Source organism: Haliotis asinina, chromosome 6 (genome assembly GCF_037392515.1).
Source record: "Haliotis asinina isolate JCU_RB_2024 chromosome 6, JCU_Hal_asi_v2, whole genome shotgun sequence".
Classification (NCBI taxonomy): Eukaryota; Metazoa; Mollusca; class Gastropoda; order Lepetellida; family Haliotidae; genus Haliotis; species Haliotis asinina.
Genome location: NC_090285.1, coordinates 66,939,297 through 66,956,955, shown reverse-complemented (window position 1 = coordinate 66,956,955; position 17,659 = coordinate 66,939,297). Strand labels below are relative to the sequence as shown.

Sequence of the window (17,659 nt, the reverse complement as noted above, 5' to 3'; positions counted from 1 at the left end):
AATTGAATTAACTGACTCTGTGTACCCAAGAAGATAAAACCTATTTTTCCATTCTGCTACACCAATCTAGTGAATTGTATATGCTAACAGACAGCTTTTGTAAAACCAGATATGTTACTCTCTCGGGTTGAAAACACCAAGTTTTGATGAAAGACGACATCCATCAACTCGCTTGTTCTCGAAGAAGGGTAACAATTAAGCACCTGCAAAACACACTCTACCATTAAGAACCATCCGGAAAGGAGCTGATGATGTAGAAATGACAAAGTCTGAGGTGTATTTGGTAACTACAACTTATCCCACACAAGTACTCTCACAACAGCACTCTTTGGACACTTGAGCCAATGTTATATGGCGGTAACATGTTCTAAAACGTTACAGATGAAATAGGTTCTTTTTAAAGATACTTTTTGACATCATGTTTAACTTACTGACACGAATACTGTACTGATATATATAAGCAGTGCTGTTTGTTATCTTTCTCTCTCTCTCTCTCTCTGTGTGTGTGTGTGTGTGTGTGTGATGACTTCTGTTGCTGTTACCTGAATTTTACCATGTTTTCTGGTCATTATGTTATGTAGTACTAATGTAATTACTTGGCACTAAGTTGTATTGATTATATACTTAGTATTTCTGACTCCATTTACTGTTTTAGTTCAGAAGTTGATATGCAGCAATAACTTGTATTCCGCCGTCGGAAATGTGGCAATTAGAAAGAGTTACTTGTAGTAATGGTTTGAAATTCTTTTCTAACGCATCGTGGTTGATATTTGTAAGTCTAATCCAATAGAATAAATAAAGGTAGGTTAGATTTTGATCGTGAGAGTGTGTTCGCGAGATTACACGTCCTGAGAAAGAAGTGAAAACAGCACCACTCCTACCACCGTCACAACTGTTTCCTGATGTGGATAACCTATTTTTGACAAGATTGAGAAACAGTTGTAAATGTCTTCAGAAATTGTATCCGCTATATATATGACTGAGATGTTGCTGAATGTGGTGTTCAACAAACAGCAAATCCAGTTGCATCAGCGTCCTGTTTGACAACAGTTTGAGGATATATATGGACACGTCATTGTATAAAAAAAGAAGTTGTCATCCATCTTTTATCTTACCTTTATTGCTACGTCCAACAACATTAATCGCATCCCTAACCGCCATTTTCTAACATCACGTCAAAACGCCGTGATATAGATCTAATTCTACCAATGGGCGTTCGAACGCTAGTGGACATGACGTCACAAAAGTTGTTTTTTTATGACGCCAGTCCAACAGAAGGCAAAGAGGGGTAATTTATTCATTTGAAATCAGAAACACGTACATACTTTTCCATACTTTCTTAAAACAAAGTTGATAACGAATATCAACTACACATCATCTGTGGATTCGCTGCGTTATGTGAATTTAAGCTTATCTGCTCACACACTGCAGCTCACCTCACGCCATTTCTTGTAGTGAGTCGGTTTTTGTCTGAATGATCAATGCGCAGTTACACGTACGTAATTCACTCACTCGCTCATTCACCTGGGCTTATTGACATCAGTTCCAAAAGTTGATCTAATGAGTAGAACGCTGACAAAAAACAGTTGGCTGCCTCTGACGACATCTGTTACGGTAACGACATTAACACTGCAGGAATATTTTGATTATAAAAAATGACACGGGCTTTGGTCCAAACGCGTATTTATAAACACTGCTAGAAGCGGCTGTGACATGTACATTAAATTGCCTTTTCAACAAAACAAAATAAGGTGCCGGTAGGTGTTCGTTGCAACATGCTATAAATATACCCTGGAAAGAGTGATAGAACTCGGCAGTGCAAGTTTTAATTATCACAACCACGTCAGCAATTCCTTATCTTGCCGCAAAACTCGGATTTCACGTTGGGTTAGCAGCATAGCATTCATTCGCGCGTGTGGAATGTTGTGTTCTACGTCATAGGAAGTGGGTTCTCACTGCCTCTTCCTGATGTAGCCGCCATATTGGTCGGCTTGAGGGTCAGAAAATTGCAAACTCTTGTGTAGTTTGGAAGTTCTTTTAAAAACTTGTCAAAATTCCGCTCTTTAGCCCCAAAATGCCGTTGGCTCCGTTAGCGGATCCCTGGAAGCGTATGGAAGTGGCCCAGGACAATGAGGTAACACGATCTCACGTGGATTTCACTAGTACACAAACTGTTGAATCCGATGCAGTCCGTGTATTACTTGAGAATTCGGCGTCTCAGTGTCCGGTATTTTGTCGGCGTATTCTTTTGACGGAATAAGGACGACGACATGCTTTACCAGTAGGGGTGCTTGTTAATTCTACATTTCTAATTTTTTTGTTTGTTCGTTCACAGGCAGGAAGTACAGAAGATATGCTTGTGGATGATCAGGTAAGTTGTCTGACGAGAGTTGTCTCGCTCCAGTTAACGCTTGGATTTCATCTTAAACCACTGCTGTCAGTTTTATTGAATGTTTGTTTTAGAATGTTTGCGAGTCAAATACACTAAAAATTGCCAGACATGGGTGATACAATGCTTTTGGCATCAACAAATGACAATTACATTGGTAGCATTGATCACTAAGGAATTTATGGGGCACAAGTGTGGGCGTGGAATGTAGAACATGTTTGCCTTGAAAGAGTAAACATTGAACATAGACAAGCCACAGTCGTGTGCACAATATAAGTACGTAGGTTTCAAACTGTTAACCCTTGGAATTCACGGAATCGTATCTCAGCTATGATATTGTTCATGTTGTTGGTGATTTGTTGTCACCAACAAGTAGGAATCATCATTTTTTTACAACATTAAAAAGTTGTAAGAATTAGAAGATAACAACCTTATGCTTGGTCATGATGATAAGTAAATGTGATATTGACTTGTCAATAATTTTAAGTAATATAGTTTCATAATTTTGGACTGATTTCAGTCTGTTTGTCATTTTCAACTGTTATGTTGAACATTTTTGAGATGTTGAATTATTTTGACACTTTTTCAGAATAAGAAGGAGTGACAACAATTTTATTTAGAAGAATCATGTTTGTGTATCTTTGTACCATGTACACTGCACCCATTGTAGCTACACAAGCTTATACAGGGAGCATAGTTGATTATTTATGCACATGTTAACTCAGCTCAGCTTTTGCCATTGACATGTCAGCATTTTGTTCAGAGTGTGGCAGATTAGTAGTAAATAATTGTTACTATTTATAATCATCATGCTAAATTTTGTCTAGTAATTTTGATTGATTGTTGGTTATTAAACGGTTAGCACAGCAGTGTCAAATTGTCCAAACTGATATTTAACAATCCCAAGTCAGGTTATGGTGATTATGTTTGGTGACGTATACTGTTATGTTTTGCCGTGGTGATTGCATTCCACAAACAGGACAGATATTGAAAAAAGCCTTTTAATGGTTTTGCTATGTGTCACTGCAATGAATACAGTCATAGTAACAGGTTATAGTGATTGTGCATGTTGCACAGTATTTTTCTATTGCATTTATTTAATTTATCATTGAATTAGCTATCATCATCTCAGAAAGCCTTTTAACTTGTCATGTTAGTTGTAAGGAGTGCTCAATGACATACTTGTAGTTTATCAGTTTGATGGATTGTCTACAGGACCATCCTAGTCACTTTACGATAATATTCTTGACCTTTTTAACTAGCTGTATTGATACATTGAAAAGTTATTATTCTATTCAAATGAGATAAAAATATTTACAGTGGGAGATTCATGTGTTAGTGGTAATATGGATGAGGTGAATAGTTTGAATTGGCAGATCCAGAGGGGGGGTCAGGGAATTTGAACCCCGCTTTTTGAAATTAATGAAAATGACTTATGATGACTTATGATGACTTTTTTTTTTTTTTTTTTTGTTGCTTTGGCAGAGCGGATAGGTGGGTTCAGGGGGTTTGAACCCCCATTACCTGCCCCTTTCAAAATTTCTGGATTCTCCCATGGTTTGATGACAGCCAGACCTTGTTTTCCTCTGGCCTTAATCATTAAAGACAACTGACTGTTCACCAGGTGACACCAGTGCTTGGGAACTCTAGCTACTTCAGCATGTTTTAGTAACATAACTAAATTACTTGGATTGACTAGGATTTTTGTAGACATGGCCAGAGACTGATATTCAGCCTAACGTCTGCAGCAGAAACAGTGAAAGTTTCAAAATTAAAATGCTAAAAAAATCATTTCATATTCAGGCACCCCTAAGTATTTGAAGGAATCACAGCAAATTTGAAGGAATTGCATCTCAAATGTAAACAAAAGCAGACCACTCGCAAAACAATTGCAGCGATATCGGTAGTTTAGCGGTAACAACATAAACACAACGTTGCTATCGGAAGCAATGTCAGTAATAGTTGAAACACGCTCTGCCATCTTCGGAGATTCTCAGCTCCGTTCCGTGATTTGTCGGTCACATCCTGAAACTCACACATCAAAACATGGTGTCATTAGGAAGAGCACCTGTCTGGGTGAGTTTTGTTTTTAGTTTCTACTGTTTTCATTTTTATAATTATCCATCTTTGACCACTGGTGTTGAAGGTGTTTAGGTATGAGGAGTTGTCAGAGACATTTATTTTTTTGTAGGGAATGATCACACCTAAACAGTGGTCAAAGAACGATAATTATGAAAATGAAAACAGTAGAAACTAAAAACTAAAAAAATGTAGGCTGTGTTCGTTTACATTTGAGATGCAATTCCTTCAAATTTGCCGCAATTCCTTCAGTTACTTAAGTGGGCCTGATATTAATTTGCTTATGTCATAGCTTTGTGAGGGAAACCTGTGTATCTCAAATGACATTGACCTTGAGGGAGTTGAGGTAGCCTGGTTGTCAGTGCGTTCTCCTATCACACCGTACCGCTTAGCATGGGTACAATTGGTGAAACCCATTTCTGGTAAATCCCCCATCATGATATTGCTGGTAAAACCAAAGTCACTCACACTCTAATGACAGTGAAAAACAAAATATGAAATGTATGGCCCTATTTCGTCTATTGATACAAAAGGTTTTTATACCAAAGAACAGTAACCCATGTGTGACATTTAATCCAAACAAAGATAAGACGTTACCTCATGTTGTCATTGTAATTATGACAAAAATTTAATTCAGTAATACCTTACCTTCCTGAACTTAATTGGTTCAGTGTTATGCATGTTACCTGAAACACAAGCTTGTTTTGTTTGGCCCCCTTATTGTAGAATTTCTTAGCATGTTACAGTAACCTGCTTCATCTCTGTTTAGTGATTTAAACATTATGGCTGTATCAGATGGCACCAGGAAACATAGCTTGTTTTGTGTGTTTGGTCACTGTTTTCGTATTTTCAATTCAGCAGAAATCCATTGAACATGCTGTGGGGTAGGTCATCAATGAACGTGAAAAGCCAACCTGGTTTACAGAAAGGGAGATAGACATGCAGCTGTTGGGACCCTTAATGTACACTGTTTACTTTCCTAATGCAGGTTCAAGTGTGAGCAAATCGATAACCATCACAATACAGTCATTTGTCTTGTTGATTGAAATTTGCTGTTGTGAACTTATGAGGTGAGAAAATACTGGTTTGTAAAACTTCTTGGGTGCCTTGTACAGTACAATGTGTAATCCCCCTTTCTGTATATAGACTAAGGCTGCAATGAATACACTATGTGAGGGATATAATATATATCATGAATATTGGGTAATGAATACAAATAATTATTCATGATTATAATATTGTAGTATTGAGGGACAATATGGAACCCCCATGTTGACTGTGAATTTGTCATAGTAATGACTAGTGATCTGACATGACACTCAAATTTGGTATTTAGTAGTAATAGTACACTGATAGTTGTAACTTGTAGTCCACAGTATCATGTGCCATCATTGCGAATTAACATGACTTGTACTACTAAAATGCTAGTACATACTCTGGTCTCTCTCTTGCATATCTAACTTTTATGATTTAATATTAAGGCACAAGTAGAACGTGACCAGATAGAAATTTTTAAATATTTATTCATAATCGCGTCTGGTGACCACGAAATATAAATTATATTCATGAAGGGACATGGTTCTGTTCACCGAATATGTGAGTGCATCGTAACAGCTGTAATATAGACCGATTCTTTTGCTGTTGCTCACTGGTTTATCTGGTCCAGACTCAGTTGTTTAGAAATCACCACCATGTATCGCTTGAATATTGTTTACTGTGGCATAAAACTAAACTTTCTTTAATGCAAGACATTTCATTGCAGATTTGTGTCCCTTGGTTATACTAGAAATATATGACAGAAAGTCTGTGTCCCATTTCCCTTGATTTTGTTTTTCAAGGTTTGACACAGACAGCACCATAAATCAGTTTTGCAGATCATTGCTTACTATGTCGAGGGCTCGTTTCCTTGGTCCAGACTTCTTGATTATTTACATACTGCCGTCCTATAGCAGGAAAGTTACGTGAGCGCCATGTTACACCAAACGAAAAGTCATTGACATTGTGATTTGATCAGAGGTACGTCTGTATGTCCTTTGGAAGTCATTTCTACATATGATGGTGATCTGTGGCTGATGGATTGAAAAGTTAGCACAAGGCCACTGTTTCTACAGGTACTCACTACTGCTTATTTGTTTATTGTTCAAGATTGTTCCAGAAAACAAATCAGAAAAGGAATTTGGCAGTAAGACTAAATGAATATGATTTTATAATGTATGACATTTTTGTCATTTTTCATTGTATACTGCACAAAAGATGACAGGGATTCGGAATATTTTGGGTATAATTATCTGTAGTGTAGACTGAGCTCTCAATTTCTGGAATATGTTCCCTGAAATAATTATGATCTTTGGTGTGTTTTGTTCACCAAGAGCATGGTTTCTTTACAAGAGTACAGTTTCCCCAATGACCATAAGCACATTCCCATTTTATAAAGCAAGTGTCATTGCTGTGTCGTTGTATCTTGTAAATCCTTTTCCCAGCTGGAGCTAATTGTATTAGTATTGATTTTATGTCTGCAAATACCCTTAACTGTCCATTAGAACAAGGCTCAGCATTTTACCAAGTGCAAAGGATCATATAGACGCATCTGTACTAGCCATTGACTGGCAGTTTGAAAAATTCCCTCCAACTATCATGGATAGTGTTGTAAAAAGTAGTCACAAGGCGACTATAGGTCAACATGGGCAGGGTGGCAGTATGTGTCTGTGGTTGTGTAACTGGGAAGGAATGTGGTTTTCAAAGATTTTGAATATGCTTTGCTGCTGTATGAATTGTATCGGTTTGCAGAAGGACATGCTCATTGGGAAGAAGCAAGGCCATACAGCTTTAAATATGCAGATATTTGATGGCTAGGGGATTCATTTTGTTAATACCACTGGGGAAATACTTCCGTAGAATACAATTGCTGAATTTATTGACAGCCCCACTTGTGATAAGGATGATATTCAAAACTGATTCTCATTATGCCAGGTAGCATATTGAATAGAATGACATGTTTTTTTGTCCTCATCAAAGGTTCACATTTTGACTATTTGAAGTCTGTGAAAAGCCTGGGTACCCAGCTTTATAATCTGCTGTGAAAGTTTACAGAAACAAGTGATGGTGGGTTTGATTCCCAGATTTGTCCTAAACGCTCTCATTGTTTTTGTCAGTATCATCAATATGCCTGTGGGTTTTGCAGAAATGGTCAGCTTGTAAGATCTGCATCACTGGTTATACATACAGATTATAGAGATTGAGAATCATGCTCTCAATATCTGTCAATATAAGTCAGAGAGATTACCCGTAACTTCATATGAGTCCATTATTGACAGATATTGGAGGCGTACGTGAGCAAAAATACCAATTCTACCATGATTTCAGTAAATACTGGATTGTGATTGCTTAATCAAAGTCATTTAGAGGTATATAATAATGTTATATACCTCTGATTTCCAACACAGTATGTATATTTTGAAAAATCTGAATAATGTGGTTACGGTAGAATGGAGATAATTGTGCTGTGTTGGAGAATCACAGCAAAGTTGTAATAGCTCTAAATATTATATTTAAAACCTCAGGCTATATGTTCAGTTCTAAATCAGATTTAGAACTATTTTAATTTTGTTCTATGCCTCTGATTTTCCAACACAGTTTGGGACCTGTGAAGGTTTGGGGTAGAATAGGTCTTCAGCAACCCATACTTACCATAAAAGATTACTATCCTTGTCGTAAGAGGCGACTAATGAGATCGGGTGGTCAGGTTCGCTGACTTGGTTGACACATGTCATCGGTTCCCAATTGGGCAGATCGATGCTCATGCTGTTGATCACTGGGTTGCCTGGTCAAGACTCAGTTATTTACGCACCATATAGCTAGAATATTGCTGAGTTTGGCGTAAAACTAAACTCACTCACTCATTCCCCCAACACAGTATATTTATTTCCTAAATAGAAATCAATATTTGTCACATCATTGAGTGGTGATAAATTTACACATGGAATGCAAACAAGAACATTACTCTGAAGATAATTTAGAAGCATCCGATAAGCAAAAGACATAGCTGTGTGTATTTAGTTACGACTTTGTCATCACAATAGTTTATGTACAATAATATCAATGATGCTATTTTTAAAGAGGCAGTACATAATGCTCATTCCATTATCTGATGATATTTCCCTTGCTGATTACGTGTGATGTGACTGATGTGATGTTCAGCACTACTCATTCACTGATTACTGAAAGTAGTTACTAAGACATGGGAGAAACAACCTTTCGGTATTTCTTGGACATACGTGTCCATTAATAACATTAGCTCTTCTTTTAAGAAATAGTATTTTCCTAATTATCAATATATTGGGGTCAAAATAGCTCATCCTTGCCTCCCTGTGAACATTCCAGATCAGATAAGGACCCCTGTACTTTATGCTTTTCTGTGTTTGTATGGATTCCAAATCAAACTAGGACCCCTGTACCTTATTCTTGTCTCCCTGTAGGGAATTGGGATCAGATTAGGACCCCTGTACCTAATGCTTGTCTGCTTGTATGGATTTCAGATCAGACTAGGACCCCAGTACATCATGCTTATTATCCCCATGCAACACGTTTTGCAGGGGTATTAAAATGCACCCCATCTGCCTATCGGGGCGTGCATCCGTCCGTGCACATTTCTGTTTTCCTGAGCAGAACTTTAAAACCATTCAATATTTCTTCACCAAACTTGGCACATAGATTGATCTGATGGTGTATTAGTGCCTTTTGGTAATTTGGGTATTCTTAATAAAATATTTTTTTGCATTGCCATAGCAACAAGTTTGACTTAGACTGAAATTGGAGGTAATGTAGGTGATATTGATGACTGTGTCTTTTTGTCTTATTTCTATAGATTCCAAATCTGACTATGACCCTGGTATGGTTTCCAGATCAGGATAGGACTTTTGTACATTATGATTGTAACCCTGTAAGAGTGGCAGGTCAGGATAGGATGCTGTACACTATGTATGTGGCCATTCCATAGTCTTCCTGTGGGACTTCAGGTGAGGATTGGGCCCCTGTATGCAATGATTGTGTACCAGTGGGGATTCTGTTTGAAATTAAGCCAACTGTTATGGATCATTGGACAGATTGTTAGGCTGAGGCATGGATCATTAATCATAGTCATTCAGGTCATCTGGCTACTGATGTAGCTTTAATACTGCTGACTGTGCTGTAATGTCTTCACTCAGCCACTAATTGTGTCCTGAGAGAACAGCCTGTTGGTGATTTCAAGACCCTTTGAGACACTGGATCTGTAAGGTCACTGACCACTGATGACAGGCTGCAACTGATCACACTCACCTGACAATTCTACTCCTAGAACTACTGTGTCTAGACATTGTAAATTAAAGACCAGTCTTGCTCAGCAGGTATTGAGAATATGAACAGTGTGCCTATTATAACGTGGAGCTTGTGGACTGAATACCCACATAGGATTTTATGCCAAATGACCACTGCCTGGACACAGTGATCCTTTGAATGGTACACGAATGTTTAATTAGTTTATGGCTCTATGAAAATCTGAGGTTTCCATTTGCGACAACAGCGATGTATGGAATCCTTGGTTTTGAACAGTTCCTAGATACTTAAGCTTGTCATGTATAACAACCATTATGTGGATTTTGTATTCAGGTTTCAGGCCCCCCTAAGTAATTGAAGGAATTACAGCAAATTTGAAGGAATTGCATCTCAAATGGATACAAACGCAGCCCACTCGCGAAACAATTGCAGCGATATCGGTAGTTTAGCGGTAATAATGGAAACACATCGGCCCTATCGGAAGCAATGTCGGTAATACTGGAAACACGCGCGGCCATCTTCGGAGATTTTTCGGTCGCGAGCGGAAACTCACGCAGCAAAACATGGCGTCGTTGGAAGAAACACCCGTCTCGGTGAGTTGTGTTTTTCGTTCCTACTATTACGTTTTTATACCTATCCATCTTTGACAACCCGTGTTGAATGCGTTTAGGTATGAGGTGTTATCTGGGCAATAGCTTATGTTTTTAGGAAACGATTGTCACTGCAGAACAGTGTCACAAGTCATGCCCCTGGAGATTGTTTACACCTGAACATCGAAGTCGTGCCGATGATTACAAACATCATGAACGTGCGCCATGAAGAAGTTTATGAGCCATAATTTTTCTTTCTATGAAGTGCAATTGACAAATTTGAACACATTTTACAAAAAAATGATGTTATATCTAGCGCACGTTCGTAATCATCAGCACGACTTCGATGTTCAGATGTAAACAACCTCCAGGAGCATGACTTGTGACACTCTTCTAGAGTGACTATCTTTTCCTAAAAACATAAGCTATTGCCCCGACAACACCTCATACCTAAACGCATTCAACACGGGTTGTCAAAGATGGATAGGTATAAAAATGTAATAGTGGGAACAAAAAACACAACTCACCGAGACAGGTGTTTCTTCCAATGACGCCATGTTTTGCTGCGTGAGTTTCCGCTCGCGACCGAAAAATCTCCGAAGATGGCCGCGCGTGTTTCCAGTATTACCGACATTGCTTCCGATAGGGCCGATGTGTTTCCATTATTACCGCTAAATTACCGATATCGCTGCAATTGTTTCGCGAGTGGGCTGCGTTTGTTTCCATTTGAGATGCAATTCCTTCAAATTTGCTGTAATTCCTTCAATTACTTAGGGGGGCCTGGGTTTGGTGTCCTTTACCTTCATTTCAAGGTCACAAGTGAACTTAAACCTTTTACCCATGTCAGCGATATATCTGAAGAAATAATCTCTGGATTTTCCTTCACCTTCGTCATCAAGCTTCGTCTAGGGAAGGTGCATGGCCCAGTAGGTTTTGGTGATCTTCACTTAGTGTTCATAGTCACAGACAGACACACTGATTTCTGCATGTTTGCCTGCATGTTAAGCTTGTCAACACGATATCTCAAGAACTGGTCACTAGATTTTCTTATTCATTACTAAGCTTCATCTTGGAAAGGTGCTTTTAACTTTATCGTGAACTACTACCTTCATTTTCATTAGTGTTTTAAGTTTAATGTGATAATTAGCAGCGGGGGATTATGCCACCTTAGTGACAATGCTTGTTTTGTGATTTAGATTTTATGCTGGTCACATGCTGATCACATAGCTAAGATATTGCTGAGTGTGCTGTTGAACAATTGGCTTCTCAGCATTTATGTGTTAAGTGTCATAACTGTTACAGTGCTGGAAGACTGCTTTAACCATTGTACATCATGCTGCCCACCCTGCCTCACACTCATCTATCACCAAACCGTTCTTACCCTCTGTCACACAGCCACTCTAAATCACTTGCTCGGGATTTGTCTAGATCTGCTCAGAAACTGATATTTAGCAAAATGCCTGCATCAAAAACATTTTAATTTCTCATTGGAATTGATGATTTTCCGTTTTCTGAAATTTTATGAAAATAAAAGCATTAAAACATCCAATGTTTAATAATATGATGATTTTTTCCTATTTGCCTGTTGGAGGCACTTAGTTAATGATCCTAGATAAGCCCCTGCATGCCTGACTTTGACATTGGATGATTCTGCCTTGTAGCATTGGTCTGTTTAATCACACACCCTATAAACCATTGTGATGTGTCTGAAATAAAGCTGATTCTGGCATTGGACAGCAGTTGCTCAATCAAGGACACTAGACCAAATATAATATGCCCCAGGCTACAATCCAATATGGATACAGTATTATTGTGTTCGTGAATAAGAGACCATGAAATATAGAATGCTTGTCTTTTGATGAAGAGGCTAGCTGCTGGGCATGTCATTGAACAGTAACATCCTGTAATGATCTGTAAATAACATATCACACAGTTTACCCACCACACTTTCATTTACGAACCACAGTTTCAGAACTGGAACGGAATTGCATGGTAGTGTATATTTTGGGAGTGACAGTGATTTGCTACACTGTCACCCTCAACTCAAACATACACTGATCTGCAGGCAGCTGTGAGTTAATATTTAACACCAAAGAGAAAGCAGGCAGGCATATGTGAATGTGTCCAAAGCGATTGATTTATAAACATGATGCCATCATGTATTATCACAAACCCGTAGTCTTGGTGGAATCAAGAAGTGTATTTCAGTAGTGATTTCCTTTGTGTATGTATGCATCAGATCAGGCTTGTGAGGTTCATTTATGAAAGGGAAGTACTTTCAATGGAGGCTATAAATAGTTTATCATCAACATGTTGATGAGCTGCAATATTGGCAGTATGCACAATTCTTAAGCCACTCTAGGGTTTTTATGGGCAGACTGCCTTCATCTCCCTATGCTTGTGTGAAGGCAGCTAATTATGGTTGTGAGAGCCCTTGTTTTATGCTTCATCATTAACAAAGCTATTTGTGGCCAGCTGTGCTGTTGATGTGCAAGCTGGGTCTATACTCAAAATTACAAAGCCGTAGACCTGTAAACCTGCTGAAAATAATGATTAAGTCATGCTCAAGGTAGTTCACTTTAAACTTTTTGGCACAAAATGTATATTAGAATCAGTTCGCTAGAATGTGTACAGGGATTGATGTAACTCAACTGCAGCATGACATGTTTAAACATTTTCTGATGTGCACACTGCTCCCATAAGTCAATGAGAAGTCAGGGAGTTTGGGCTTTTCTGTGAAAGTCAGGGAAAAGTCTGGGAATATGGGGTTTAATTTGGGGAAATTTAGGGTTATTGTCAGGGAAAAAATTGACGCAGAATATCGCAAATAGATGTAATAGTCAAAGTCAAAAATGCTTATTGTATATGAAGGTCACATACAACGCAACACACAACTTTGCAGATTTTGATTCATTTAGGTATGGACTTAAAGTTACAAATCATCAAAAATTCATATTCATCTTGCAAAGTTAAAAAATAACTAGATTAACGACCACCACCACTACCCCACCTTCTGTGAGATTGGAGTTCAAATGATTCACCAAGTTTCACCCAGTTCTAGGAGAAAAAGAGGCTTCAATAGCTGTGCTGCTCTGCACCCTTAGCACATGCGCAATGATTAGGTTTGCACGGCTTGAACCAGGGAAGGCGACTCGTAAAAAATGCCTGCAAGGATTATCATTGCAGTCAAAGCTGGAGACAGAAGAGATGTTTCTTGTGCTTACAAGCATCTTGGGACTGCAGTAATTAAAATACACTGGTCACATACCTGTTGAAACCAAATGTTCTAGAAAGTGTAGCTTGAGAAATTCTAATTTCTTTGTTAAAAATTGCACAGCTTGAAAACATGTTGATTGTTATAAGCATCACAAACTCCATCTTTTTTATTGACACCTATGTGTCTGCCTGTCTGCAGATGACAGTATGCAACACACAAGTTCAATCATTGACCATATGCAATTTGAACTTAACACATATCAGACTATACACCATAAACAAAATATATTCATTTATGGGGTGTACACCTGGGTTCTGTCTGTCACATTATGTAATTACAGAGACAGGAAGGTGTGATACTTGTACACATGACATGTTGTTTTGTCTGTTGGTTGCAAACAAACTGGATCCATTTTTCTTTGATGACTGGATAAGAAGGAAACCGGTGCAAACTCAGATTGTCAGTTTCAAGATGTGTTTTGTACTTGGACGAATGACAGTTTCCAGCCATGCAGTAGTTCACCATGTCAGGATTTGTTGATTGGATCGAACGCAAATGCAGAGAGCATGCATTTACAAAACCCAACATCTCTATATACATTATTTATGGATAACAACTTATACTGTACATGATGCGACGTTTCGGTATGGATTCTTATACTGTTATCACTCTTGCTTGACAGCGGTTTATGAATCCATACCTAAACGTTGCATCTTATACAATGAAAGATTTGTTGTCCATAAAATATCTTACTTTATTGCTACTCACCATATACTGAAATTACAGTTCAGATAACAATTGCCTCTAAGGATAATACAATGTTTTACATAAAGCACTATATTACATATTACATTTTCAATTTTGGAGGATAGTGTGTGTGAGTTTAGTCTTACACTACACTCAGCAATATTCCAGCCATCTTTTTACGGCGGCGGTCTGTAGAATAATCAAGTCTGGACCGGACAATCCAGTGACCAAGAACATGAGCATCGATCTCCTCAATTTGGAAGCGATGACATATATCAAAGGATGTGTAGCATATTTATTTAGGATCTATTGTTTTCTTAAATCAGCATAATGTGGGCAAGCAAAAGCAAAATGAATTTCATCATCTACAGCTGGGTTACATAATGGACATATTCTTCCATGAAGTGAACTGTTGGATTTGGGAATGAAACAGTTTGAAATATGTTTTTGGGGTCAAAATTCCAAAATTCTGGAAACTGACATAAATTTAATAAAAGCCCTCGCAGCAAATGATTTCAAATTTATAACTCTCTTTTTTAAGCTCATGGGAAAACACTATTGCGAGTAGGCATAGTGATTAACAATAAATACCTGTAATTGTTTACCATTCAAAAGAACACTTTGTCTTTAGAGGTAACAGATCCTCCTCTGATAAAGGTATCTGTTTGTTTGTCCAAAATTAACAGATAATTTTCCATTCATTTGTATTCCATTCCAAAATATTATAAACAGTATCATGGCTATAGTGCTTTTCTTTCAAATTGTGAATGCTCATTTTGGTGAAACTTGCCCATCTTAGTTTCAGTGTTAAAGTACAGCATTGGTTGATATGACATGACCTATGTTATGACATATAATGTTTATTCATTCACAAGATTGAATGGGGTTCATTCTAATTGTCATAGTTATACTGATGGTAAAGTTGTATTTGCATGTTTATTCTTAGCAAATATGCCTTTGATACTGACAACATATGTGATAATGAAGAAATGTGTTCCTGACTTAAAGTGAAATAATTTAGTCACATCATTACTTTTACATTTATGCTCTTTGTCAAAAGCCTTTAATATAAAATACGAAGTTTTCAGATAGTATGTTGTTGACATTACTTTGGAATATATACAGTATGGTTCAAAATTATTGAGAATAGCTAAAGCATTTCATATTATTAAACGGGAACAAATCAGATAAAATTGAATGTATTGTGAAAGTGAACTGACCTTTTCATGTTGTGTAGGTAACAATTTAATATTTCACAAGTCTCCTTGAGCTTCACGGCACAGTCTAAGACGGGTAGGCATACTTCCTATCAGAGAGGTTAGCGTCTCGTGAGTTATGCTGTCCCAGTATCGGACCACTTCTCTCTTCATGTCTTCAATTTTTGTCAACCCCTTTTGATTCACACATTCCTTCATCATCCCCCAAATGTTCTCAATGGGATTTAAGTCAGGACTATATGCAGGAAATGGTAATGCAGTCACATTTTTCTCCTGAAACCACTGCTTGGCATGTTTTGCGGTGTGTTTAGGATCATTATCTTGCTGCAAAATCCAGTCATTTCCATAAAACACATGTGCACCTGGAAGGAGAAAATTATCTAATATGTTAGTGTAGCGTTGACTTGTCAGATTTCCTTCAAACACACACAGCGGGGTCGTTCCTAATAAGGATATCCCTCCCCATACATGAAACTTTGGGCTGTATTTAGGTCGTCGATACAACGGTGCTGACGCAGACTTTGTCCATATTTTCACATTATTGGGATATACCCATATTGAGCTTTCATCAGTAAAAATCACATTTTCCCAGTCAAAGTTTTCATGTGCCAAACACCACTCAACACGCCTGTCTTTATGTTCTTGTTTCATGAGAGGAGAAGGAATTCCAGTCTTTTTCTCCCATCCAAGATCAATCAAATTTCTTCTAACTGTAGATTTTGATACAACTGTTGATCCCCTTTCTATCATTTCATACCTGATGTTGGAGATGCTTGCCATTTGCTTTTTAGACGCTAAAATTCCCAGCCGGACGCGATCTGGGAAGTCCAATTTTCTGGGTCTCCCTGCTCCTTTCTGGTGCCCCAAATCCTTTCCCTCTTTACAATTCTTCCTAATCCTATACACAGTAGAAAGAGGAGTTCCTGTTCTCTCTGCCAATGTATTTACATCATCAATTCCTTGATTACACAACTCAAAAATCAACCTTCTTTTATCTTCAGCAGACATTGTTGACAGTGCTGAGGAAAATGACGTCTGCGACAAATTCAGGGGAGGTAACTCTAATTGTACTATACCCAGTAGGCCAAGATGAGTTACCTCCCTTATACCATTACTTAGTTTTAAGTATCAGTGAATCAGTTGAGGTGTTAGGATAGCTCAAAGTAAGAAGAAAAATTCTCAATAATTATGAACCAGACTGTATGTGATGGTTACACTGTATCTCCTAGTGTTATATGACTTTGTGGCTACGGAGTTGAGGAACATCACAAATCTTCATCACAAATCTTCATCACAAATATCAGTGGTTTGGTTAATGTAATTAATTAACAAAAAATGTATGTATGATTGGACTCTCTGAAGGGGAGGAAGGAGGCCAGTTTTTGCACATAAATGGTCAGGGGAAAAGTCACTAAAAGTTGGTCTGCCATGCCTGTGGGAACCCTGGTCAAGAACTGTCTATCATTGTCTGTACTGACTTCTTTTCTGTAGCTTCATTTCTAGAGCAGCATTCAAAGTCAGTGCAATGTTTTCCTTTGAGTTATTAAAGGGTTTGATGAAAGCATTTTGAACCTGCACAGAAATTGCAGAATGAAACCTGATATACCCACTTGCACCTAGTTCGTTCAGAACACAATGATGTTAGAAGGAAAAGGAACTGGCTTGAAGCTGTAGCTCTGGCTTGTTTGACAGTGTCTCAATAACTTTTGTGGTTCTCATCATAAAACGTTAAAGAGTAATTATGTTAAAAATCATCTCTACCAGAACTCTAGTATTTTATATACAATTTTTTTATTCTATAGGTGCAACATGCTTTTGTCAGGTGCATCAAGTTATTACTTAATGTTGCATTGGTTGCAAGGAAATCTGTTTTGTTTCTAATGGTCGTTTCTAAAGAAATATCAGATTCATGATAAGGACTGTGTTAGGTTTAAAAAACATGAATTTAGTTTGCTTATGTATTATGACTAGTCTCTTATGATTAAGTATATTATAATGCTGTCTTATCTCAGGGTAACAATTGTATTGAGTGTGGAACATACACCATCATGTACATGGGCTAAAAATGACAACTTATACACACAACTAATTACTAAATAATTTCTGC

At 37.8% G+C, this 17,659-nt stretch overlaps 1 protein-coding gene across 1 annotated transcript in view; it reads left to right on the top strand.

The window, feature by feature from the left end:
* Window positions 1-1,942: 1,942 nt before the first annotated feature.
* LOC137287567 (ribosomal protein S6 kinase alpha-1-like) overlaps window positions 1,943-17,659 on the top strand; it is a 78,322-nt gene continuing 62,605 nt past the window's right edge. Inside the window, exons 1-2 of the mRNA XM_067819931.1 lie at window positions 1,943-2,134; window positions 2,336-2,371. Coding sequence (XP_067676032.1) covers window positions 2,075-2,134; window positions 2,336-2,371 — 96 coding nt within the window. The 5' untranslated portion in view covers window positions 1,943-2,074. The remainder of the gene's footprint in view (window positions 2,135-2,335; window positions 2,372-17,659) is intronic.